General features: G+C 48.1%; 1 protein-coding gene and 1 long non-coding RNA gene across 3 annotated transcripts in view; both read left to right on the top strand.

Annotated features, from left to right (window-relative positions):
* LOC118381635 (glycogen phosphorylase, liver form-like) overlaps positions 1-26,515 on the top strand; it is a 55,190-nt gene that overhangs the window by 20,431 nt on the left and 8,244 nt on the right. Inside the window, exons 4-16 of the mRNA XM_052485370.1 lie at positions 2,707-2,810; positions 7,595-7,726; positions 8,158-8,269; positions 9,499-9,581; positions 10,430-10,567; positions 10,659-10,751; positions 10,909-11,055; positions 16,413-16,576; positions 16,866-16,980; positions 17,085-17,186; positions 17,339-17,486; positions 19,949-20,007; positions 21,706-21,847. Coding sequence (XP_052341330.1) covers positions 2,707-2,810; positions 7,595-7,726; positions 8,158-8,269; positions 9,499-9,581; positions 10,430-10,567; positions 10,659-10,751; positions 10,909-11,055; positions 16,413-16,576; positions 16,866-16,980; positions 17,085-17,186; positions 17,339-17,486; positions 19,949-20,007; positions 21,706-21,847 — 1,539 coding nt within the window. The remainder of the gene's footprint in view (positions 1-2,706; positions 2,811-7,594; positions 7,727-8,157; positions 8,270-9,498; positions 9,582-10,429; positions 10,568-10,658; positions 10,752-10,908; positions 11,056-16,412; positions 16,577-16,865; positions 16,981-17,084; positions 17,187-17,338; positions 17,487-19,948; positions 20,008-21,705; positions 21,848-26,515) is intronic.
* LOC127913505 (uncharacterized) lies at positions 12,429-15,858 on the top strand. Of its 2 annotated transcripts, XR_008085797.1 has the most exons (5): positions 12,429-12,614; positions 12,772-13,012; positions 13,542-13,893; positions 15,555-15,722; positions 15,779-15,858. It is a non-coding gene; the product is annotated as an uncharacterized LOC127913505 (long non-coding RNA). The 2 variants fall into 2 exon arrangements; XR_008085796.1 differs by having other exon boundaries at positions 15,555-15,844.

Here is a 26,515-nt window from a genome sequence, read left to right as displayed (position 1 = left end):
ACCACACCACCACCACCACTACTAGGAGGCTGTCCCCCACCACCACCACTAGGAGGCTGTTCCACCCCCACCACCACCACCACCACCACTAGGAGGCTGTCCCCCCCACCACCACCACCACCACCACTAGGAGGCTGTCCGCCCCACCACCACCACCACTAAGGAGGCTGTCCCTCCCCAACACCACCACCACTAGGAGGCTGTCCCTCCCCCACCACCACCACCACTAGGAGGCTGTCCCGCCCCACCACCACCACCACCCACTAGGAGGCTGTCCCTCCCCCACCACCACCACTAGGAGGCTGTCCCGCCCCCCACCACCACCACTAGGAGGCTGTCCCCCCCACCACCACCACTAGGAGGCTGTCCCCCCCACCACCACCACCACTAGGAGGCTGTCCCCCCACCACCACCACCAGGAGCCTGTCCCCTGCCCACCCCACCACCACCACCACTAGGAGGCTGTCCCTCCCCACCACCACCACCACTAGGAGGCTGTCCGCCCCACCACCACCACTAGGAGGCTGTCCCGCCCCACCACCACCACCACTAGGAGGCTGTCCCCTCCCCACCACCACCACCACTAGAGGCTGTCCGTCCCCCACCACCACCACCACTAGGAGGCTGTCCCGCCCCACCACCACCACCACTAGGAGGCTGTCCCTCCCCACCACCACCACCAGGAGGCTGCCCACCCCACCACCACCACCACTAGGAGGCTGTCCCTCCCCACCACCACCACCACCAGGAGGCTGTCCTACCCCACCACCACCACCACCACTAGGAGCCTGTCCCCCCCACCACCACCACCACCACTAGGAGCCTGTCCCGCACCACCACCACCACCACTAGGAGCCTGTCCCCCACCACCACCACCACTAGGAGGCTGTCTGCCCCACCACCACCACTAGGAGGCTGTCTGCCCCACCACCACCACCACTAGGAGCCTGTCCAATCAGCACCACCACCACCACCACTAGGAGCCTGTCCCGCACCACCACCACCACCACTAGGAGCCTGTCCCCCCCACCCACCACCACCACTAGGAGGCTGTCCCCTACCACCACCACCCCACCACCACCACTAGGAGGCTGTCCCCCACCACCTCCACCACCACCACCACCACCACCACTAGGAGCCTGTCCCCACCACCTCCACCATCACCACCACCACCACCACCACTAGGAGCCTGTCCCCCCACCACCACCACCTCCACCACCACCACTAGGAGCCTGTCCCCCCACCACCACTAGGAGCCTGTCCCCCACCACCACCACCACCACCACCACCACCACCACTAGGAGCCTGTCCCCCCCACCACCACCACCACTAGGAGCCTGTCCCCCACCACCACCACCACCACCACCACCCTAGGAGCCTGTCCCCCCACCACCACCACTAGGAGCCTGTCCCTACCACCACCACCACCACCACTAGGAGCCTGTCCCCTACCACCACCACCACCACTAGGAGCCTGTCCCCTACCACCACCACCACCACTAGGAGCCTGTCCCCTACCACCACCACCACCACTAGGAGCCTGTCCCCTACCACCACCACCACCACTAGGAGCCTGTCCCCCACCACCACCACTAGGAGCCTGTCCCCCACCACCACCACCCCCATCACCACCACCACCACCACTAGGAGCCTGTCCCCCACCACCACCACCACCACCACCACCACTAGGAGCCTGTCCCCTACCACCACCACTAGGAGCCTGTCCCCTACCACCACCACCACCACTAGGAGCCTGTCCCCTACCACCACCACCACCACTAGGAGCCTGTCCCCTACCACCACCACCACCACTAGGAGCCTGTCCCTTACCACCACCACCACCACTAGGAGCCTGTCCCCCACCACCACCACCACTAGGAGCCTGTCCCCTACCACCACCACCACCACCACCACCACTAGGAGCCTGTCCCCTACCACCACCACCACCACTAGGAGCCTGTCCCCTACCACCACCACCACCACTAGGAGCCTGTCCACCACCACCACCACCACCACTAGGAGCCTGTCCCCACCACCACCACCACCACCACCACCACCACCACCACTAGGAGCCTGTCCCCTACCACCACCACTAGGAGCCTGTCCCCTACCACCACCACCACCACCACCACCACCACTAGGAGCCTGTCCCTTACAACCACCACTAGGAGCCTGTCCCTTACCACCACCACCACCACTAGGAGCCTGTCCCCTACCACCACCACCACCACTAGGAGCCTGTACCACCACCTAGACCACCACCACCACCACCACCACCACTAGGAGCCTGTCCCCTACCACCACCACTAGGAGCCTGTCCCCTACCACCACCACTAGGAGCCTGTCCCCCCACCACCACCACCACCACCACCACCACTAGGAGCCTGTCCCCCACCACCACCACCACCACCACTAGGAGCCTGTCCCCTACCACCACCACCACTAGGACCCCCACCACCACCACTAGGAGCCTGTCCCCTACCACCACCACCACCACCACTAGGAGCCTGTCCCCCACCACCACCACTTGTCCCTGTACTACACTTCATCCATACAGTTTGTCTTGACATCCACTTTTTCCTTCATCCAATAATAATAAACGTAGTGTTTCTATTGAACATTTACATTATTTTGTGTGTGTGTGTGTGTGTGTGTGTGTGTGTGTGTGTGTGTGTGTGTGTGTGTGTGTGTGTGTATATAATATAGCTTGTTTCCTGGACTCGATGGCCACCCTGGGTCTGGCAGCGTACGGTTACGGCATCCGTTATGAATATGGAATCTTCAATCAGAAGATCAAGGAAGGTTGGCAGGTAATATCCACAACACTGTATAAATCTACTGCATTTAAAGGGACAATCTGGTATTGCTACATCCATTTTTGTTTTTGTACTTGTAAGTTATTTATACAGCGAGTTCCGACTGTATTGGGACAGTGACCCATTTTGTCATTGTTTTTGGCTCTGTACTCCAGCACTTTGGGTTTTTAAATTTGATATAATAAAGTGCAGACTACTGACAGCTTTAAATTTGAGGTTATTTTCATCCATATCTGGTCAACCGATTTATAACTGACAACACTATTCGGTCATTCACATGTGTTTTAATGTTTTAAAGTAGTAAAAAGTATAGTCTTATATTCCTGGCATGCAATGACTACATCAAGCGTGTAACTCTGTCGTGTTTCAGATTATCATGTGCCCAATACAAATGCATGGTAAATAACGTATAGAGGCCCTTTTATTGTAAATAAGAATAGAATATGTTTTCTAGACACTTCTACATGAATGTGGATGCTACCTTGATTACAGATCATCCTGAATGAATCATGAAATAATGAAAGTTAGACGCACGACTATCATACCCTAAAACTTTCAATCTGTCACCTTTTTCAATATCGGGTGGTTAGCTTTGTTTTAGGGGGGTCACACCCTGACCATAGTTTGCACACCCTGACCATAGACCATTGTTTTAGTTTGCATATTTTTTGTTTTAGGGGGGGTGTCACACCCTGACCATAGTTTGCTTTGTTTTAGGGGGGTCACACCCTGACCATAGTTTGCTTTGTTTTAGGGGGTGTCACACCTGACCATAGTTTGCATTGTTTTGGGGGGGTGTCATCACCCTGACCATAGTTTGCATTGTTTTAGGGGGGTGTCACACCCTGACCATAGTTTGCATTGTTTTAGGGGGGTGTCACACCCTGACCATATTTTGCTTTGTTTTAGGGGGGTGTCACACCCTGACCATAGTTTGCTTTGTTTTAGGGGGGGGGGGTGTCACACCCTGACCATAGTTTGCATTGTTTTGGGGGGGGGGGTGTCACACCCTGACCATAGTTTGCATTGTTTTAGGGGGGTGTCACACCCTGACCATAGTTTGCATTGTTTTGGGGGGTGTCACACCTGACCATAGTTTGCATTGTTTTGGGGGGTGTCACACCCTGACCATAGTTTGCTTTGTTTTGATTGGTCAGGGTGTGATCTGAGTGGGCATTCTATGTTGGATGTCTAGTTTGTCTATTTCTGTTTGGCCTGATATGGTTCTCAATCAGAGGCAGGTGTTAGTCATTGTCTCTGATTGGGAACCATATTTAGGTAGTCTGTTTGGTGTTGGGTTTTGTGGGTGATTGTTCCTGTCGCTGTGTTTGTTGCGTCAGATAGGGCTGTGTTGGTTTTCCACGTTTGTTGTTTTGTATTATGTTCATGTTTAGTTGTCTTATTCAAAAACATGAATAGTAACCACACTGTGTTTTGGTCCGCCTCTCCTTCAACTCAAGAAAATCGTTACAGGGGGGGGGGGGTATGATAAGATTTCATTATTCTCAGCAGAGGTCTTCACGGATCCACCTGTACCCGAGACTCTCCGAGATTACTCTCATTTCTAAAACACTTTGTGCCTCGTCACTTCAGTCAATGAATAATCAGTACAATCAGGTTTCAGCGCTCTAAACTACACTGCAAACACACAGGCCAAATTCAAAAGGGCAAAACCCCTCAGCCGTGTATAGAAGGTACTGCAGGTCTTTATCAGAGTCTTAACAAAAGGGCAACAACACAATAGCTTTCTCAACCTCTAGGCCAACCACCGGCAACAGGCACCCTCTGCGTGCCAAATGGCACCCTATTCCCTACGTAGTGCACTACTTTTGACTAGGGACCATGGGAGGGCGTGTGGTCAAAAGTAGTGCACTATATAGGGAATAGGGTGCCGTTTGGGACACAGACATTGTTACACTATGGCAACAGAGAAAATGAGGCAGTTGGCAGCAACTTCCATTCCTGTTAATGATTGGCCAACACTGCATGCCTGGGTTCAAAAACGATTCTAAAATCAGTTAAAATACTTCATATGTGTTTGATTGAGCCTGTCTGGTGCAATGGAATCAATAGAATAGTTGCCAAAGTGCAAAACCCACCCATCTGGCACTACAGGCAGACTAGAGCAAACGCTCAAAGTATTTGAAAGATTTCAAATAGTATTTAAACCCAGTTCCGCAACATTGTGGTGGCCCACTTCCTCTCTCTCACCATCCAGCCTGGATTCAAATAAGCAAAGCTTGATGATGAGTTGGGTCTTTGAATTAGCTGTTTAGTGCTAAATCTAAATCTTTCTTAATTGAATTATTTTATTCAGCCAGGATAATCCACTCAGTAACACTGGCCTCTTCAAAGAGTTTAGTCTGCAGAGGCTTAACATACTCTCAATATGAACTGCCTTCTGTACCTACTACTATATATACTATAATACTACTATAGTATAATACTATTATACATACTATACTACTATTATACATACTATACTACTACGGTTGAAGTCGGGAGTTTACATACACCTTAGCCAAAGACATTTAATCTCAGTTTTTCACAATTCCTGACATTTAATCCTCGTAAAAGAAATCCCTGTCATAGGTCAGTTAGGATCACCACTTTTATTTTCAGAATGTGAAATGTCAGAATAATAGTAGAGAATGATTTATTTCAGCTTTTATTTCTTTCATCACATTCCCAGTGGGTCAGAAGTTTACATACGCTCAATTAGGATTTGATAGCATTGCCTTTAAAATGTTTAACTTTGGGCAAACGTTTCGGGTAGCCTTCCACAAGCTTCCCACAATAAGTTGGGGTAATTTTGGCCCATTCCTCCTGACAGCGCTGGTGTAACTGAGTCAGGTTTGTAGGCCTCCTTGCTCGCACTTGAGGCCTACCTTCAACTGAGATTGAAGGTAGGCCTTGAAATACATCCACAGATACACCTCCAATTGACTCAAATGATGTCAATTAGCCTATCAGAAGCTTCTAAAGCCATGACCTCATTTTCTGGAATTTTCCAAGCTGTTTAAAGGCACAGTCAACTTAGTGTATGTAAACTTCTGACCCACTGGAATTGTGATACAGTGAATTATAAATGAAATAATCTGTCTGTAAACAATTGTTGGAATAATTACTTGTGTCGTGCACAAAGTAGATGTCCTAACCGACTTGCCAAAACTATAGTTTGTTAACAAGACATTTGTGGAGTGGTTGAAAAACAAGTTTTAATGACTCCAACCTAAGTGTATGTAAACTTCTGACTTCAACTGAATATTAGAATGCTACTATACTAGAATACTACTATACTATTATATACAGTACCATCCAAAAGTTTAGACAGCTACTCATTCAAGGGTTTTTCTTTATTTTTACTATTTTCTACATTGTAGAATAATAGTGAAGACATCAAGACTATGAAATAACACATATGGAATCATGTAGTAACCAAAACATGTGTTAAACAAATCAAAATATATTTTATATTTGAGATTCTTCAAAGTAGCCACCCTTTGCCTTGACAGCTTTGCATACTCTTGGCATTCTCTCAACCAACTTCATGATGTAGTCACCTGGAATGCATTTCAATTAACAGGCGTGTCTTGTTAAAAGTTAATTTGTGGAATTTCTTTCCTTAATAATGTATTTGAGCCAATCAGTTGTGTTGTAAGAAGGTAGAGGTGGTATACAGAAGATAGCCCTAATTGGTGAACGACCAAGTACATATTATGGCAAGAACAGCTCAAAAAAGCAAGGAGAAATGACAGTCCATTACTTAAAGACACGAAGGAAAACCCTGGAATGAGTAGCTGTGTACTATAACACTACTATACTATAATACTACTATGCTATAATACTACTACGATACTATAATACTACTATAATATAATACTACTACCATACTATAATGCTACTCTAGTATAACAATGCTATAAAACTGTAATGCTACCATAATATAATACTACTACTATACTATAATGCTACCATAATATAATACTACTACTATAGTATAATACTACTATAATATAATACTACTACTATACTATAATGCTACCATATTATAATACTACTACTATACTATACTGCTACTATACTACAATACTACTATAATATAATACTACTACAATATAATGCTATTATAATATAATACTAATACTATACTATAATAATACTATGCTATAATACCACTATACTATAATACCATAAAACTGCCACCATACTATAATGCTACTATAATATAATACTACCATGCTATAATACTACTACTATACCATAATACTACTATACTACAATACTACTGCTATACTACAATACTATAATACTACCACTATACTATAATACTACTGTAATGCTATAATACTACTACTATACTACAATACTGCTACTATACTGCGACTATACTATAATGCTACCATGATATAATATTACTACTATACCATAATACTACTGCTATACTATACTACTGCTATGATATACTACTACTATACTATAATACTACTACTACTATACTATAATACTACTATACTATAATACTACTACTATACTATAACACCACTACTATAATATAATACTACTACTTTGTACTATGAACAATTATGCTCATATCTATTGTTTCATTAGCCTGTTTGTGCCATCGTGCCATTGTCTTGACAATGAGCAATAGAGTTTGCAAGAGCACAAACAGATCTGGGACCAGGCTATGTTTTCATGGTCATTTTGACTCATATTAAAAATGTTGCTTAGTCACTCTTCGATTTGAAATTCACTGTTAAATTCCTTGTTCTTAGGTGGAAGAGGCAGATGATTGGTTGCGTCATGGTAACCCCTGGGAGAAGGCCCGCCCTGAGTACATGCTACCTGTGCACTTCTACGGCAGAGTGGAGGAGTCTCAGGAAGGGGCCAGATGGGTGGATACACAGGTATTTAATCATGATGATAATACATTTTAATTAGTAACACACTAATAATACTACTAGCAGTACTTAGTACCTGCATATCTATGGTGAGAATTACTATGGAATTGCTATGTAACATGTCATTACATTGTTACTACACAAGTATAAGAAGACTTATGTTAAGCGTTACTGATATTTACTAGGATATAGAAATTAAAAAGTATTATGAACCTGTAGGTACAGCATATCTATGTGTTGAGATGAATTAGTTGATTTTAATCTCAATCCTAAGTATTCCCTTGCCTATGACCCTGAAGGTACAGCATATATATGATGTGTTGAGATGAATTAGTTAATTTTAATCTCAATCCTAATTCTTCCCATGCCTTGAATGTGTTATGTAGGCAACCTAATCTTAATCCCCCCCCCCTCCCCCCCATGCCTTGCCTCTGTAGGTGGTCCTGGCCATGCCCTATGACACACCCATCCCTGGATATATGAACAACACAGTCAACACCATGAGGCTGTGGTCAGCCAGAGCTCCCAACGATTTCAACCTGAAGGACTGTTAGTGGCCAGGATGATTACCTTTTAACCTTGCCTAATCAGAGCTAGCTCTGGTCCAGGGTGTTAGTGCGGCTTGCTAAGAATGCTTGAAGAATTGGCTCAAACAAGGCTGTTTTAAAGCCCTGGACCAGAGTTAACTTGGAACTTAACTTCAGATCCGAGTACTCAGACTTTCACGTAAATTACACATTTTTTTTCAATGTAGGATTTATGATTTATGGTGGAAAACTTGAGTTAAGCACACAGATCTCAAGTTAGAATCCAGACCTTAATCCAGACCTTAATCCAGACCTTAATAGTTACAGTATTGGACGAGTGAATCTGTAAAAGATGAAACTTGAAAAGTCCTTTCTTTTCCTGGGGAGGTGTCATAATACCCATAAAACCTAGTGGTCAAACAGGGAAATGGTTCCAATCATTTTCCGCCATTCATTTTTCCGATAGGAGATTTTCGAAACACTTACTACAACCCTTATTTTGTACCCTGGCGTGATGTTTTGATGACCATGCACATTTCTCTCAGACAAGGTGACTTTTATCAATGTATTATGCTCTATTTACTCTCAGATTTAAAAATGCTAATTAGCATTAAACTAGACATCGTGTAAGACTACAAATCCCTGCAAGCTCCAGCAAGTCATCCCTAGCTGACACCTTTTGCTATGAGGTATTAAATAGCTAATACAAAGAGATTCTTACAGTTGTAGTTCTTTATGATAGCCACATTAGCAGCTAATTAGCATTTCATTTTGGCGGGGGGGTAAATACAGGTGAACATATTGATAAATCATCATTATGGGTATTGTGACTCCGACTGTGGTACTCTATTCAACTCTTACCCTATGAGGTCCAGAGCCTGCTGGTGTTCTGTTCTACCTGATAATTAATTGCACCCACCTGGTGTCCCAGGTATAAATCAGTCACTGATTCGAGGGGAATACATTTTTTTTAAAGCAGTAGAACTAACTTTAACTTCTTCTGGTAACTTTACTAAAATTCCCAGGAATTCCAGAAATCCCTGTTGAATGAGTCCCTAAATCAGAAGGGAAAAAGATGGATATCTGGAATCCTCCAACCAGGATTTCTGAAAAAACAGGGAACTTCCTGGTATTTTGGAGAAGTTCCTGGTATTTCGGAGAAGTTCCTGGTATTTCGGAGAAGTTCCTGGTATTTCGGAGAAGTCCCTGGTATTTTGCAACCCTATATGTAATTCTATGATCTCTCCTCAGTCAATGTTGGAGATTACATCCAAGCTGTTCTGGACAGGAATCTGGCGGAGAATATTTCTCGTGTCCTCTACCCCAACGATAACGTAAGTTCCGCATTGGCCACGTAGGTGTGAGTCCATTTTGATACGCTGGTATATCTGTAACCTGATTCCAGATCTGTTTGTGCGCGGCTGTAGAGCCAACTCCTATGGACGTTGGCATAGAAATGACCGCAGGGGGTTAACCTCCTGAAACTAGGGGGCACTATTTTTTAACCTCTTGAAACTAGGGGGCACTATTTTTTAACCTCTTGAAACTAGGGGGCACTATTTTTTAACCTCTTGAAACTAGGGGGCACTATTTTTTAACCTCTTGAAACTAGGGGGCACTATTTTTTAACCTCTTGAAACTAGGGGGCACTATTTTTTAACCTCTTGAAACTAGGGGGCACTATTTTTTAACCTCCTGAAACTAGGGGGCACTATTTTTTAACCTCTTGAAACTAGGGGGCTCTATAACCGCCTATTTCTCAGGACCACATGCTAGAATATGCATATAATTGACAGCTTATGATAGAAAACACTCTAAAGTTTCCAAAACTGTAAAAAATATTGTCTGTGAGTATAACAGAACTGATATTTAGAGTCAACTCCTATGGACGTTGGCATAGTAATGACCGTAGGAGTTTAACAGACAGCATGGGTTTTAGGGTTTCAGGGTTTCCTAAACTCTGGATTCACATTTTGGGTTTTGCCCCTAGTGCTACACAGCTGATTCAACTAATCATCGAGCTTCGATGATTTCAAAAAACAAAATGGGCACCATTTGTGATCCCGAGGACTGAGTTTGGGAAACACTGGGCTAGTGTTGTTTCTAACTCCTAACGACTTGATTCCTCTCCTCTTGTTGAGGCGTTGTAGTTCTTGATTCCTCTCCTTCTTCATTGTTGTAGTTCTTTGAGGGAAAGGAGCTACGACTGAAGCAGGAGTACTTTGTGGTGGCGGCCACACTTCAGGACATCATCCGACGCTTCAAGATATCCAAGAAGGGCTCCACGGGTCCAGTGTCTTTCGACAGCTTCCCAGAGAAGGTTACTTATTGATCACCTGTGATGTGTTATCGATTTTCTATGATGTCAGAATCGCAAACAAAAAAATCTGTTTGGTTGATTGTGTTGACAGGTGGCCATCCAGCTGAATGACACTCATCCTGCGATGGCCATCCCGGAGCTCATGAGGGTCTTTGTGGACGTTGAGAAACTCGACTGGGACACGGTGCGTTTAGAGAGAGATTATTATATTGTACATTGTTATGATGATATTAAAGACATTTCTTATATGAAAATCCAACTAACCTTGACTAACTGTCATAAGTCCTAATGTGAATGTTCAGGAAATGTTTACTGTATTAGTGGAACCTGTCTCTCCTCAGGCGTGGGCCATCACCAAGCGGACCTTTGCGTACACCAATCACACGGTGCTTCCCGAGGCTCTGGAGCGCTGGCCCGTTGGCCTGCTGGAGACCCTGCTACCCAGACACCTTCAGATCATCTACAGGATCAACCAGGGACACCTGGACGTGGGTGGTATTCTGATGTACCACTATAGACTGGGTTCAGTGGGTGGTATTCAGATGTACCACTATAGACTGGGTTCAGTGGGTCGTATTCTGATGTACTTCCTGTATAGACTGGGTTCAGTGGGTCGTATTCTGACTGATGTACGTACCTAGCTGAGATCACTGGGGGTAGGTTACCGTAGACACTGGGGGTAGGTTACCGTAGACACTGGGGGTAGGTTACCGTAGACACTGGGGGTAGGTTACCGTAGACACTGGGGATAGGTTACCGTAGACACTGAGGGGACCGTACCGTAGACACTGGGAGTAGGTTACCGTAGACACTGGGGGTAGGTTACCGTAGACACTGGGGTAGGTTACCGTAGACATTCGGAGTAGGTTACCGTAGACACTGGGGGTAGGTTACCGTAGACACTGGGGGTAGGTTACCATAGACACTGGGGGTAGGTTACCGTAGACACTGGGGGTAGGTTACCGTAGACACTGGGAGTAGTTTACCGTAGACACTGGGGGTAGGTTACCGTAGACACTGAGGCGACCGTACCGTAGACACTGGGAGTAGGTTACCGTAGACACTGGGGGTAGGTTACCGTAGACACTGGGAGTAGGTTACCGTAGACACTGGGGTAGGTTACCGTAGACACTGGGGGTAGGTTACCGTAGACACTGGGGGTAGGTTACCGTAGACACTGGGGGTAGGCGACCGTAGCGTAGGCACTGGGGTTAGGTTACCGTAGACACTGGGGTTAGGTTACCGTAGACACTGGGGGTAGGTTACCGTAGACACTGGGGGTAGGTGACCGTAGCGTAGACACTGGGGGTAGGTTACCGTAGACACTGGGGGTAGGCGACCGTAGCGTAGGCACTGGGGGTAGGCGACCGTAGCGTAGGCACTGGGGGTAGGCGACCGTACCGTAGACACTGGGGGTAGGTTACCGTAGACACTGGGTTAGGTTACCGTAGCGTAGACACTGGGGGTAGGCGACCGTAGCGTAAACACTGGGGTTAGGTTACCGTAGACACTGAGGGTAGGTTACCGTAGCATAGATACTGGGGTAGGCGACCGTAGCGTAGACACTGGAGGTAGGCGACTGTAGCGTAGGCACTGGGGGTAGGCGACCATAGCATAGATACTGGGGGTAGGCGACCATAGCATAGATACTGGGGGTAGGCGACCATAGCATAGATACTGGGGGTAGGCGACCATAGCATAGATACTGGGGGGTAGGCGACCGTAGCGTAGACACTGGAGGTAGGCGACTGTAGCGTAGGCACTGGGGGTAGGTTACCATAGCGTAGTCACTAGGGGTAGGTTACCGTAGCGTAGACACTGGGGGTAGGTTACCGTAGCGTAGACACTGGGGGTAGGCGACCATAGCGTAGATACTGGTGGTAGGCGACCGTAGCGTAGACACTGGGGGTAGGCGACCGTAGCGTAGGCACTGGGGGTAGGTTACCGTAGCGTAGACACTGGGGGTAGGTTACCGTAGCGTAGACACTGGGGTTAGGTTACCGTAGCGTAGACACTGGGGGTAGGCGACCGTAGACACTGGGGGTAGGTTACCGTAGTGTAGACACTGGGGGTAGGTTACCGTAGACACTGGGGGTAGGCGACCGTAGCGTAGACACTGGGGGTAGGTTACCGTAGACACTGGGGGTAGCCGACCGTAGCGTAGGCACTGGGGGTAGGTTACCGTAGCGTAGGCACTGGGGTAGGTTACCGTAGACACTGGGGGTAGGTTACCGTAGCGTAGACACTGGGGGTAGGCGACCGTAGCGTAGACACTGGGGGTAGGCGACCATAGACACTGGGGGTAGGCGACCGTAGCGTAGACACTGGGGGTAGGTTACCGTAGCGTAGACACTGGGGTAGGTTACCGTAGCGTAGACACTGGGGGAAGGTTACCGTAGCGTAGACCCTGGGGGTAGGTTACCGTAGCGTAGGAACTGGGGGTAGGTTACTGTAGCGTAGGCATTGGGGTAGGTTACCGTAGCGTAGACACTGGGGTAGGTTACCGTAGCGTAGACACTGGGGTTAGGTTACCGTAGCGTAGACACTGGGGGTAGGTTACTGTAGCGTAGGCATTGGGGGTAGGTTACCGTAGCGTAGACACTGGGGTTAGGTTACCGTAGCGTAGACACTGGGGGTAGGTTACCGTAGCGTAGGCACTGGGGTAGGTTACCGTAGCGTAGATACTGGGGGTAGGTTACCGTAGCGTAGACACTGGGGGTAGGTTACCGTAGCGTAGGCACTGGGGGTAGGCGACCGTAGCATAGACACTGGGGGTAGGCGACCGTACCGTAGACACTGGGGGTAGGTTACCGTAGCGTAGACACTGGGGGTAGGTTACCGTAGCGTAGACACTGGGGGTAGGCGACCGTAGCGTAGACACTGGGAGTAGGTTACCGTAGCGTAGACACTGGGGGTAGGTTACCGTAGCGTAGACACTGGGGGTAGGCGACCATAGCGTAGACAGTGGGGGTAGGTTACCGTAGCGTAGACACTGGGGGTAGGTTACCGTAGCGTAGACACTGGGGTAGGTTACCGTAGCGTAGACACTGGGGGTAGGTTACCGTAGCATAGACACTGGGGTAGGTTACTGTAGACACTGGGGGTAGGTTACCGTAGCGTAGATACTGGGGGTAGGCGACCGTAGCGTAGACACTGAGGGTAGGTTACCGTAGCGTAGGCACTGGGGGTAGGTTACCATAGCGTAGATACTGGGGGTAGGCGACCGTAGCGTAGACACTGAGGATAGGTTACCGTAGCGTAGACACTGGGGGTAGGTTACCGTAGACACTGGGGGTAGGTTACCGTAGTGTAGGCACTGGGGGTAGGTTACTGTAGTGTAGGCACGGGGTTAGGTTACCGTAGCGTAGACACTGGGGGTAGGTTACCGTAGCGTAGACACTGGGGTTAGGTTACCGTAGTGTAGACACTGGGGGTAGGTTACCGTAGTGTAGACACTGGGGGGTAGGTTACCGTAGCGTAGACACTGGGGGTAGGTTACTGTAGTGTAGACACTGGGGTAGGTTACCATAGCGTAGATACTGGGGGTAGTTTACCGTAGCGTAGACACTGGGGGTAGGTTACCATAGCGTAGATACTGGGGGGTAGTTTACCGTAGCGTAGACACTGAGGATAGGTTACCGTAGCGTAGACACTGGGGTAGGTTACCGTAGACACTGGGGGTAGGTTACCGTAGTGTAGGCACTGGGGGGGGTAGGTTACTGTAGTGTAGGCACTGGGGTTAGGTTACCGTAGCGTAGACACTGGGGGTAGGTTACCGTAGCGTAGACACTGGGGGTAGGTTACCGTAGCGTAGGCACTGGGGTAGGTTACCGTAGCGTAGATACTGGGGTAGGTTACCGTAGCGTAGACACTGGGGTAGACACTAGGGGGGTAGGTTACCGTAGCGTAGGCACTGGGGGTAGGTTACCGTAGCTGGGGGTAGGCACTAGGCACTGGGGGGTAGGTTACCGTAGCGTAGGCACTGGGGTAGGTTACCGTAGCGTAGGCACTGGGGGTAGGTTACCGTAGCGTAGGCACTGGGGGGGGTAGGCACTGACACTGGGGGTAGGTTACCGTAGCGTAGGCACTAGGGGGTAGGCACTAGGTTACCGTAGCATAGGCACTGGGGTAGGTTACCGTAGCGTAGGCACTGGGGGGTTACCGTAGCGTAGGTTACCTAGACACTGGGGGTAGCGTAGGCACTGGGGGTAGACAGGTTACCGTAGCATAGGCACTGGGGTTAGGTTACCGTAGCGTAGCGTAGGCACTGGGGTTAGGTTACCGTAGCGTAGATACTGGGGGTAGGTTACCGTAGCGTAGACACTGGGGGTAGGTTACCGTAGGCGTAGGCACTGGGGGGGGGTAGATACTGGGGGGGCGACCGTAGCATAGACACTGGGGGTAGGCGACCGTAGCATAGACACTGGGGGTAGGCGACCGTAGCGTAGACACTGGGGGTAGGCGACCGTAGCGTAGGCACTGGGGGTAGGTTACCGTAGCGTAGACACTGGGGGTAGGCGACCGTAGCGTAGACACTGGGGAGTAGGTTACCGTAGCGTAGACACTGGGGGGGTAGGTTACCGTAGCGTAGACACTGGGGGTAGGCGATACCGTAGCACAGTGGGGGTAGGTTACCGTAGCGTAGACACTGGGGGTAGGTTACCGTAGCGTAGGCACTGGGGTTAGGTTACCGTAGCGTAGACACTGGGGGTAGGTTACCGTAGCATAGACACTGGGGGTAGGTTACTGTAGACACTGGGGTAGGTTACCGTAGCGTAGATACTGGGGGTAGGCGACCGTAGCGTAGACACTGAGGGTAGGTTACCGTAGCGTAGGCACTGGGGGTAGGTTACCATAGCGTATATACTGGGGGTAGGCGACCGTAGCGTAGACACTGAGGATAGGTTACCGTAGCGTAGACACTGGGGATAGGTTACCGTAGCGTAGACACTGGGGGTAGGTTACCGTAGTGTAGGCACTGGGGTAGGTTACTGTAGTGTAGGCACTGGGGTTAGGTTACCGTAGCGTAGACACTGGGGGTAGGTTACCGTAGCGTAGACACTGGGGTTAGGTTACCGTAGCGTAGACACTGGGGTTAGGTTACCGTAGCGTAGACACTGGGGGTATGTTACCGTAGCGTAGACACTGGGGGTAGGTTACTGTAGCGTAGACACTGGGGGTAGGTTACCATAGCGTAGATACTGGGGGTAGTTTACCGTAGTGTAGACACTGGGGGTAGGTTACCATAGCGTAGATACTGGGGGTAGTTTACCGTAGCGTAGATACTGGGGGTTGTTTACCGTAGCGTAGACACTGGGGGTAGGTTACCATAGCGTAAATACTGGGGGTAGTTTACCGTAGCGTAGATACTGGGGGTAGTTTACCGTAGCGTAGACACTGGGGGTAGGTTACCATAGCGTAGACACTGGGGGTAGGTTACCATAGCGTAGACACTGGGGTAGGTTACTGTAGCGTAGACACTGGGGGTAGGTTACCATAGCGTAGACACTGGGGTAGGTTACCGTACCGTAGACACTGGGGGTAGTTTACCGTACCGTAGACACTGGGGGTAGTTTACCGTAGCGTAGATACTGGGGGTAGGTTACCATAGCGTAGATACTGGGGGTTGGCGACCGTATGTCTCAATTAGCTCCCTACTCCTCCTTGGCCCTAATTCGTCCACGTTTGTAGATGTGTAATATGGAAGTTGTGGTGGAAACTTCAGCGGTACCCTGCTTCTACTGTACTTGTCCAGCCTATTCAGATTTACTATATAGGGGTTTAGGAGGGATGTGGAGCAGATTGGGACCAGCTGACTGGTTGTATGTTTCTGCTGTTGCTCCAGGGGATTAGAGCTCTCTTTCCAGGAGACCTGGATCGGATACGCAGGATGTCTCTGATCGAGGAAGACGGGGGCAAGAGGGTCAACATGGCCCACCTGTGCATCGTGGGATCTCACGCTGTCAACGGAGTCGCAGAGATACACTCCAACATCATCAAGAATGACGTGTAAGATGGGATCTTGTCTAGGTCGTGTTCCGTAGGCACAAAACGGAAGAAAACTGACTTTGAAGTTCTGTCTGTAATTATCCAATCAGAAACGCTTGTTTTTTTTTTTGTTTTACATTGTAAAAGCGATTTGAACTGTTTTTCTACGGTGTGCCCGATTGAACACGGTCCTGTCTTCACTCTCTCTCTCTCTCTCTCTCTCTCTGTCTCTCTCTCTCTCTCTCTCTCTCTCTCTCTCTCTAATAACTCTTTTTAGATTCTAGAAAATATCTCCTTTTTGTTTTGAAAGGTTCCGAGACTTCAGCGAATTAGAACCGGATAAATTCCAGAACAAGACCAATGGCATCACTCCTAGGCGCTGGCTCCTCCTCTGTAACCCGGGATTGGCTGAGCTAATCGCTGAGGTTTAATTGGCCGTCTTTATTGACCATTGTCTCTCTTTGACCGTTGCTTTATCTTATTCTATTTTCTGTATTGTCGTGTTCGTACACTTTGTCTTTGTTTCTAGGCCATTGGGGAGGAATATGTGAAAGACCTCAGTCAGTTACAGAAGCTCAATGAGTTGGTCAATGATGATGCCTTCATCAGAGACGTCTCTAATGTCAAGCAGGTAAGACTTCAACCACATCAACCTCCCCCTTAATAAGCAACAGATCATAACATGAAACAGATCATATTTACAATACTATTGGCATAACATGACCCCTATATATATATATTACAAATCATTTCCATTGTGGTCTATGCATTTGTGTGCCACAGGACAACAAGGTGAAGTTTTCCCAGTACCTGGAGAAAGAGTACAAGGTGAACATCAACCTGTCCTCCATGTTCGACGTCCACGTCAAGAGGATTCACGAGTACAAGCGGCAGCTCCTCAACTGCCTTCACATTATCACCATGTACAACCGTATGTCACAGCACCCTACCCCCTATACAGACCAGCCTACCCCCTATACAGAGCACCCTACCCCCTATACAGACCACCCTATCCCCTATACAGACCACAGCTCCCTATACAGACCACCCTACCCCCTATACAGACCACTACCCCCTATACAGACCACCCTACCCCCTATACAGACCACCCTACCCCCTATACAGACCACAGCTCCCTATACAGACCACCCTACCCCCTATACAGACCACCCTACCCCCTATACAGACCACCCTACCCCTATACAGACCACCCTACCCCTATACAGACCACCCTATCCCCTATACAGACCACAGCTCCCTATACAGACCACCCTACCCCTATACAGACCACAGCTCCCTATACAGACCACCCTACCCCCTATACAGACCACCCTACCCCCTATACAGACCACCCTACCCCTATACAGACCACCCTACCCCCTATACAGACCACCCTACCCCCTATACAGACCACCCTACCCCCTATACAGACCAGCCTACCCCCTATACAGACCACCCTACCCCCTATACAGACCAGCCTACCCCCTATACAGACCACCCTACCCCCTATACAGACCACCCTACCCCCTATACAGACCACCCTACCCCCTATACAGAGCACCCTACCCCCTATACAGACCACCATACCCCCTATACAGAGCACCCTACCCCTATACAGACCACCCTACCCCTATACAGACCACCCTACCCCCTATACAGAGCACCCTACCCCCTATACAGAGCACCCTACCCCCTATACAGACCACCCTACCCCTATACAGACCACCCTACCCCTATACAGACCACAGCACCCTACCTCCTATACAGACCACCCTACCCCTATACAGACCACCCTACCCCCTATACAGACCACCCTACCCCCTATACAGACCACCCTATCCCCTATACAGACCACCCTACCCCCAGACAGACCACAGCACCCTACCCCCTATACAGACCACCCTACCCCCTATACAGACCACCCTACCCCCTATACAAACCACCCTACCCCCTATACAGACAACCCTACCCCCTATACAGAGCACCCTACCCCCTATACAGACCACCCTACCCCCTATACAGACCACAGCACCCTACCCCCTATACAGACCACCCTACCCCCTATACAGACCACAGCACCCTATCCCCTATCTAGACCACAGCACCCTACCCCCTATCTAGACCACAGCACCCTACCCCCTATCTAGACCACAGCACCCTACCCCCTATCTAGACCACAGCACCCTACCCCCTATATAGACCACAGCACCCTACCCCCTATCTAGACCACAGCACCCTACCCGCTATCTAGACCAAAGTACCCTACACTGAGTGTACAAAACATTAGGAACAGCTTCATAATATTGTGTTGCATCCCCCCCTTGCGCCCTCAGAACAGCCTCAATTTTTCGGGGCATGGACTCTGCAAGGTGTGGAAAGCGTTCCACAGTGATTTCAAGTTGGCTGGATGTCCTTTGGGGAGTGGACAATTGTTGATGCACACAGAAAAACTGTTGAGCTGAAAAACCCAGCAGCATCGCAGTTCTTTTTATATATATAAATCATTTTTTATTTTAATTTTATTCCTCTCCCCAATTTCGATCTTGTCTCGTCGCTGCAACTCCCCAACAGGCTCCTCCGAAACATGACCCACCAAACCGCTCTCCTTAATTTATTTATTTTACCTTTATTGAACTAGGAAAGTAAGTTAAGAACAAATTCTTATTTTCAATGACGGCCTGGGAACAGTGGGTTAACTGGTCTAGGAACAGCGGGTTAACTGCCTGTTCAGGGGCAGAACAACAGATTTGTACCTTGTCAGCTCGGGGATTTGAACTTGCAACCTTCCGGTTACTAGTCCAACGCTCTAACCACTAGGCCACCCTGCCGCCCACTTACCCCAGAAACCAGCCGCACCAATGTGTTGGAGGAAACACCGTTCAACTGACGCCCTATGGCGATCATGGCCGGTTGTGATACAGCCCGGGATCGAACCCGGGCCTGTAGCGACGCCTCTAGCACTGCGATGCAGTTCTTGACACAAACCGGTGCGTCTGACACCTACTACCGTAACCCATTCAAAGGCACTTACATGTTTTGTCTTTCCCGTTCACCCTCTGAATGGCACACACACACAATCCATGTCTCAATTGTCTCGAGGCTTAAAAATCCTTCTTTTTACATGTCTCCTCCCCTTCATCTACATGTCTCCTCCCCTTCATCTACATGTCTCCTCCCCTTCATCTACACTGATAGAAGTGGATTTAACAAGGGATCATAGCTTTCAATAAGGGATCATAGTTTTCACCTTGATTTTAGAATGACATCTGCTTATAAATGATTTGTGAAGCTTCTATGTAGGGCTTATAAAGGGTTATGAAGGCTTAATGAAGTCTTTATAATATGTAATACCTTGTTTAAAGTGTGAACAAGTCATCTTTTTTTTTTTTTAAGGCATCAAGAAGAACCCAAAAGCACCTTTTGTTCCCCGGACTGTGATCATTGGTGGCAAGGTATGTATGTGAGTCACTCAACTCAAAACCCATTACATGAATAGCCTAGGACTCTTTCTCAATGAGTCATCCCATGATTCCCCACCTACTCTCCCCTCTCGTCCTTTTCAAATTAATTGGAGGAGAAGGCTCTAAGGAAGGAACTGTGGATCTTCTCTCCTTGGTTTTGAGAGAGAGAGAGAGAGAGAGAGAGATGCTGTGTCTAAAATTGTGCACTAAGTTTTACCAGAGCCCTATAACCCCCCTGTCTGAAGTAGAGCCCCATGGACCCCCTGTCTGAAGTAGAGCCCTATAACCCCCCTGTCTGAAGTAGAGCCCCATGGACCCCCTGTCTGAAGTAGAGCCCTATAACCCCCTGTCTGAAGTAGAGCCACATGGACCCCCTGTCTGAAGTAGAGCCCTATAACCCCCCTGTCTGAAGTAGAGCCCCATGGACCCCCTCCCCTGTGTGAAGTAGAGCCCCATGGACCCCCTGTCTGAAGTAGAGCCCCATGGACCCCCTCCCCTGTGTGAAGTAAGTCGCTCTGGATAAGAGCGTCTGCTAAATGACTTAAATGTAATGTAATGTAAAGTAGAGCCCCATGGACCCCCTCCCCTGTGTGAAGTAGAGCCCCATGGACCCCCTGTCTGAAGTAGAGCCCCATGGACCCCCTCCCCTGTGTGAAGTAAGTCGCTCTGGATAAGAGCGTCTGCTAAATGACTTAAATGTAATGTAATGTAAAGTAGAGCCCCATGGACCCCCTCCCCTGTGTGAAGTAGAGCCCCATGGACCCCCTGTGTGAAGTAGAGCCCCATGGACCCCCTCCCCTGTGTGAAGTAGAGCCCCATGGACCCCCTCTCCTGTGTGAAGTAGAGCCCCATGGACCCCCTCCCCTGTGTGAAGTAGAGCCCCATGGACCCCTGTGTGAAGTAGAGCCCCATGGACCCCCTGTGTGAAGTAGAGCCCCATGGACCCCTCTCCTGTGTGAAGTAGAGCCCCATGGACCCCCTCTCCTGTGTGAAGTAGAGCCCCATGGACCCCCTCTCCTGTGTGAAGTAGAGCCCCATGGACCCCCTGTGTGAAGTAGAGCCCCATGGACCCCCTGTGTGAAGTAGAGCCCCATGGACCCCCTGTCTGAAGTAGAGCCCCATGGCCCCCCTGTGTGAAGTAGAGCCCCATGGACCCCCTGTGTGAAGTAGAGCCCCATGGACCCCCTGTGTGAAGTAGAGCCCTATAAAAGGGAACAAGTTGAGGGTGCCATTTGGGACTCATAAAGGAGAACAGCTGAGGTGTATAAAGATGGCGGCCCCCATTTTACTTACCAGACATTCCTGGTTTAGTTCTCCGTTTCGTACATGGCTCTCCTTTGCTCCTTTAGAGTTTTTGTAGGGTCATTAGCAGAGTATACGTGAACCCAATTTTAGCTTCAAGACGCCTGCGATTTGTAAAACCAAAAAAGTAGATTGTGTTGATTTATCCATATCGCACACCGTAGTTTTTAAAAACTCAAGCCGATAATGCTGAAACAATGACATCATATCCAGGCTGTATCACATCCGGCCGTGATTGGGAGTCACATAGGGCGGCGCGCTATTGGCCCAGCGTCGTCCAGGTTTGGCCGGGGTAGGCCGTCATTGTAAATAAGAATTAATTAAATTAAAAAATATATAAAAACATATATATTTCTTCACCATTGAGAGCGTCGTCTCCCTCTACAGGCTGCCCCAGGGTATCACATGGCCAAGAAGATCATCAAGCTGATCACGGCCGTCGGACATGTGGTCAACAAAGACCCAGTGGTGGGAAGCAAACTGAAGGTCATCTACCTGGAGAACTACAGAGTCTCCCTGGCTGAGAAAGGTACTATCTACTATAAATCTATCTACTATATATCTACCTGGAGAACTACAGAGTCTCCCTGGCTGAGAAAGGTACTATCTACTATAAATCTATCTACTATATATCTACCTGGACAACTACAGAGTCTCCCTGGCTGAGAAAGGTACTATCTACTATACATCTATCTACTATATATCTACCTGGAGAACTACAGAGTCTCCCTGGCTGAGAAAGGTACTATCTACTATAAATCTATCTACTATATATCTACCTGGAGAACTACAGAGTCTCCCTGGCTGAGAAAGGTACTATCTACTATAAATCTATCTACTATATATCTACCTGGACAACTACAGAGTCTCCCTGGCTGAGAAAGGTACTATCTACTATAAATCTATCTACTATATATCTACCTGGAGAACTACAGAGTCTCCCTGGCTGAGAAAGGTACTATCTACTATAAATCTATCTACTATATATCTACCTGGACAACTACAGAGTCTCCCTGGCTGAGAAAGGTACTATCTACTATACATCTATCTACTATATATCTACCTGGACAACTACAGAGTCTTCCTGGCTGAGAAAGGTACTATCTACTATAAATCTATCTACTATATATCTACCTGGAGAACTACAGAGTCTTCCTGGCTGAGAAAGGTACTATCTACTATAAATCTATCTACTATATATCTACCTGGAGAACTACAGAGTCTCCTGGCTGAGAAAGGTACTATCTACTATAAATCTATCTACTATATATCTACCTGGAGAACTACAGAGTCTCCTGGCTGAGAAAGGTACTATCTACTATATCTATCTACTAAATCTATCTACTATATATCTACCTGGACAACTACAGAGTCTTCCTGGCTGAGAAAGGTACTATCTACTATAAATCTATCTACTATATATCTACCTGGAGAACTACAGAGTCTTCCTGGCTGAGAAAGGTACTATCTACTATAAATCTATCTACTATATATCTATCTACTATATATATATCTACCTGGAGAACTACAGAGTCCCTGGCTGAGAAAGGTACTATCTACTATAAATCTATCAACTATATATCTACCTGGAGAACTACAGAATCTTCCTGGCTGAGAAAGGTACTATCTACTATAAATCTATCTACTATATATCTATCTACTATATATATATCTACCTGGAGAACTGCAGAGTCTCCCTGGCTGAGAAAGGTACTATCTACTATAAATCTATCTACTATATACAGTGGGGCAAAAAAGTATTTAGTCAGCTACCAATTGTGCAAGTTCTCCCTCCTCTCATCTATTTCCCCCCTACAGTCATCTATTTCCCCCTTACAGTCATCTATTTCCCCCCTACAGTCATCTATTTCCCCCCTACAGTCATCTATTTCCCCCTTACAGTCATCTATTTCCCCCCTTCAGTCATCTATTTCCCCCCTACAGTCATCTATTTCCCCCCTACAGTCATCTATTTCCCCCCTACAGTCATCTATTTCCCCCCTACAGTCATCTATATAGTCATCTATTCCCCCTACAGTCATCTATTTCCCCCCTACAGTCATCTATTTCCCCCTTACAGTCATCTATTTCCCCCCTACAGTATCTATTTCCCCCCTACAGTAAATCTATTTCCCCCTACAGTAATCTATCCCCCCTACAGTAATCTATCCCCCTACAGTCATCTATTTCCCCCTACAGTAATCTATCCCCCTACAGTAATCTATCCCCTACAGTAATCTATTCCCCCTACAGTGAAATCCCCCCTACAGTCATCTATTTCCCCCTACAGTAATCTATCCCCCTACAGTAATCTATCTACAGTGATCTCCCCCTACAGTCATCCCCTACAGTAATCTGTCCCCCTACAGTCATCTATTTCCCCCAGTAATCTATCCCCTACAGTAATCTACCCCCTACAGTAATCTATCCCCCTACAGTAATCTATCCCCTACAGTAATCTATCCCCTACAGTAATCTATCCCCCTACAGTAATCTGTCCCCCCTACAGTAATCTATCCCCTACAGTAATCTGCCCCCTACAGTAATCTCCCCCCTACAGTAATCTATTTCCCCCTACAGTAATCTATCCCCCTACAGTAATCCCCCTACAGTAACAGTGATCTATCCCCTACAGTGATCTATCCCCCTACAGTAATCTACCCCTACAGTGATCTACCCCCTACAGTAATCTATTCTACAGTAATCTGCCCCCCCTACAGTCATCTACCCCCTACAGTAATCCCCCTACAGTAATCTATTTCCCCTACAGTAATCTATCCCCTACAGTAATCTCCCCCCTACAGTAATCTGCCCCCTACAGTAATCTATCCCCCTACAGTAATCTACCCCTACAGTAATCTATCCCCCTACAGTAATCTATCCCCCCTACAGTAATCTATCCCCCTACAGTAATCTGCCCCCCTACAGTAATCTGCCCCCTACAGTAATCTATTCCCCCTACAGTAATCTATCCCCCTACAGTAATCTATCCCCCTACAGTGATCTACCCCCTACAGTAATCTATCCCCCTACAGTAATCTATCCCCCTACAGTAATCTATCCCCCTACAGTAATCTATCCCCTACAGTAATCTGTCCCCCTACAGTAATCTTCCCCTACAGTAATCTATCCCCTACAGTAATCTGCCCCCTACAGTAATCTATCCCCCCCTACAGTAATCTATCCCCCTACAGTAATCTATCCCCCTACAGTAATCTACCCCTACAGTAATCTATCCCCTACAGTAATCCCCCTACAGTAATCTGCCCCCTACAGTAATCTGCCCCCTACAGTAATCTATCCCCCTACAGTAATCTGCCCCTACAGTAATCTGCCCCCAGTAATCTATCCCCTACAGTAATCTGCCCCCTACAGTAATCTACCCCTACAGTAATCTATCCCCCTACAGTAATCTATCCCCCTACAGTGATCTACCCCCTACAGTAATCTGCCCCCTACAGTAATCTATCCCCCTACAGTAATCTATCCCCCTACAGTAATCTATCCCCCTACAGTAATCTACCCCCTACAGTAATCTACCCCCTACAGTAATCTGCCCCCTACAGTAATCTACCCCCTACAGTAATCTATCCCCCTACAGTAATCTATCCCCCCTACAGTAATCTATCCCCCTACAGTAATCTACCCCCCCTACAGTAATCTGCCCCCCTACAGTAATCTATCCCCCTACAGTAATCTATCCCCCTACAGTAATCTATCCCCCTACAGTAATCTACCCCCCTACAGTAATCTACCCCCCCCCCCCCCCCCTACAGTAATCTATCCCCCCTACAGTAATCTATCCCCCCCTACAGTAATCTATCCCCCTACAGTAATCTATCCCCCTACAGTAATCTACCCCCTACAGTAATCTACCCCCTACAGTAATCTATCCCCCTACAGTAATCTACCCCCCTACAGTAATCTACCCCTACAGTAATCTATCCCCCTACAGTGATCTATCCCCTACAGTAATCTATCCCCCTACAGTAATCTACCCCCTACAGTAATCTATCCCCCTACAGTAATCTGCCCCCTACAGTGTTCTACCCCCTACAGTAATCTATCCCCTACAGTGATCTGCCCCCTACAGTAATCTACCCCCCTACAGTAATCTATCCCCCCAGTGATCTGCCCCCTACAGTATCTACCCCTACAGTAATCTATCCCCCTACAGTAATCTACCCCTACAGTAATCTACCCCTACAGTAATCTATCCCCCCTACAGTAATCCCCCCTACAGTAATCTGCCCCCTACAGTAATCTATCCCCCTACAGTAATCTATCCCCCCAGTGATCTACAGTAATCTACCCCTACAGTAATCTACCCCCTACAGTAATCTATCCCCCTACAGTAATCTACCCCCTACAGTATTCTACCCCTACAGTAATCTATCCCCCCTACAGTAATCTACCCCCTACAGTAATCTACCCCCTACAGTAATCTATCCCCCTACAGTAATCTCCCCCCTACAGTAATCTGCCCCCCTACAGTAATCTGCCCCCTACAGTAATCTACCCCCTACAGTAATCTATCCCCCTACAGTAATCTATCCCCCTACAGTAATCTACCCCCCTACAGTAATCTACCCCTACAGTAATCTATCCCCTACAGTAATCTATCCCCCCCTACAGTAATCTACCCCTACAGTAATCTACCCCCTACAGTAATCTACCCCTACAGTAATCTACCCCCTACAGTAATCTATCCCCCTACAGTAATCTATCTACCCCCTACAGTAATCTACCCCCAGTAATCTATCCCCCCCTACAGTAATCTATCCCCCCTACAGTAATCTATCCCCCTACAGTAATCTGCCCCCTACCCCCTACAGTAATCTATCCCCCTACAGTAATCTACCCCTACAGTAATCTACCCCCCCTACAGTAATCTACCCCCCTACAGTAATCTACCCCTACAGTAATCTACCCCCTACAGTAATCTACCCCCCCTACAGTAATCTACCCCCCCTACAGTAATCTATCCCCCCTACAGTAATCTATCCCCCCTACAGTAATCTACCCCCCCTACAGTAATCTATCCCCCCCTACAGTAATCTATCCCCCCTACAGTAATCTACCCCCTACAGTAATCTGCCCCCTACAGTAATCTGCCCCCTACAGTAATCTATCCCCCTACAGTAATCTACCCCCCTACAGTAATCTACCCCCTACAGTAATCTACCCCCTACAGTAA

Source organism: Oncorhynchus keta, chromosome 29, assembly GCF_023373465.1.
Source record: "Oncorhynchus keta strain PuntledgeMale-10-30-2019 chromosome 29, Oket_V2, whole genome shotgun sequence".
NCBI lineage: Eukaryota > Metazoa > Chordata > Actinopteri > Salmoniformes > Salmonidae > Oncorhynchus > Oncorhynchus keta.
Note: the sequence above shows the minus strand (reverse complement) of the source record. Positions and strands in the feature narration are given on the sequence as shown.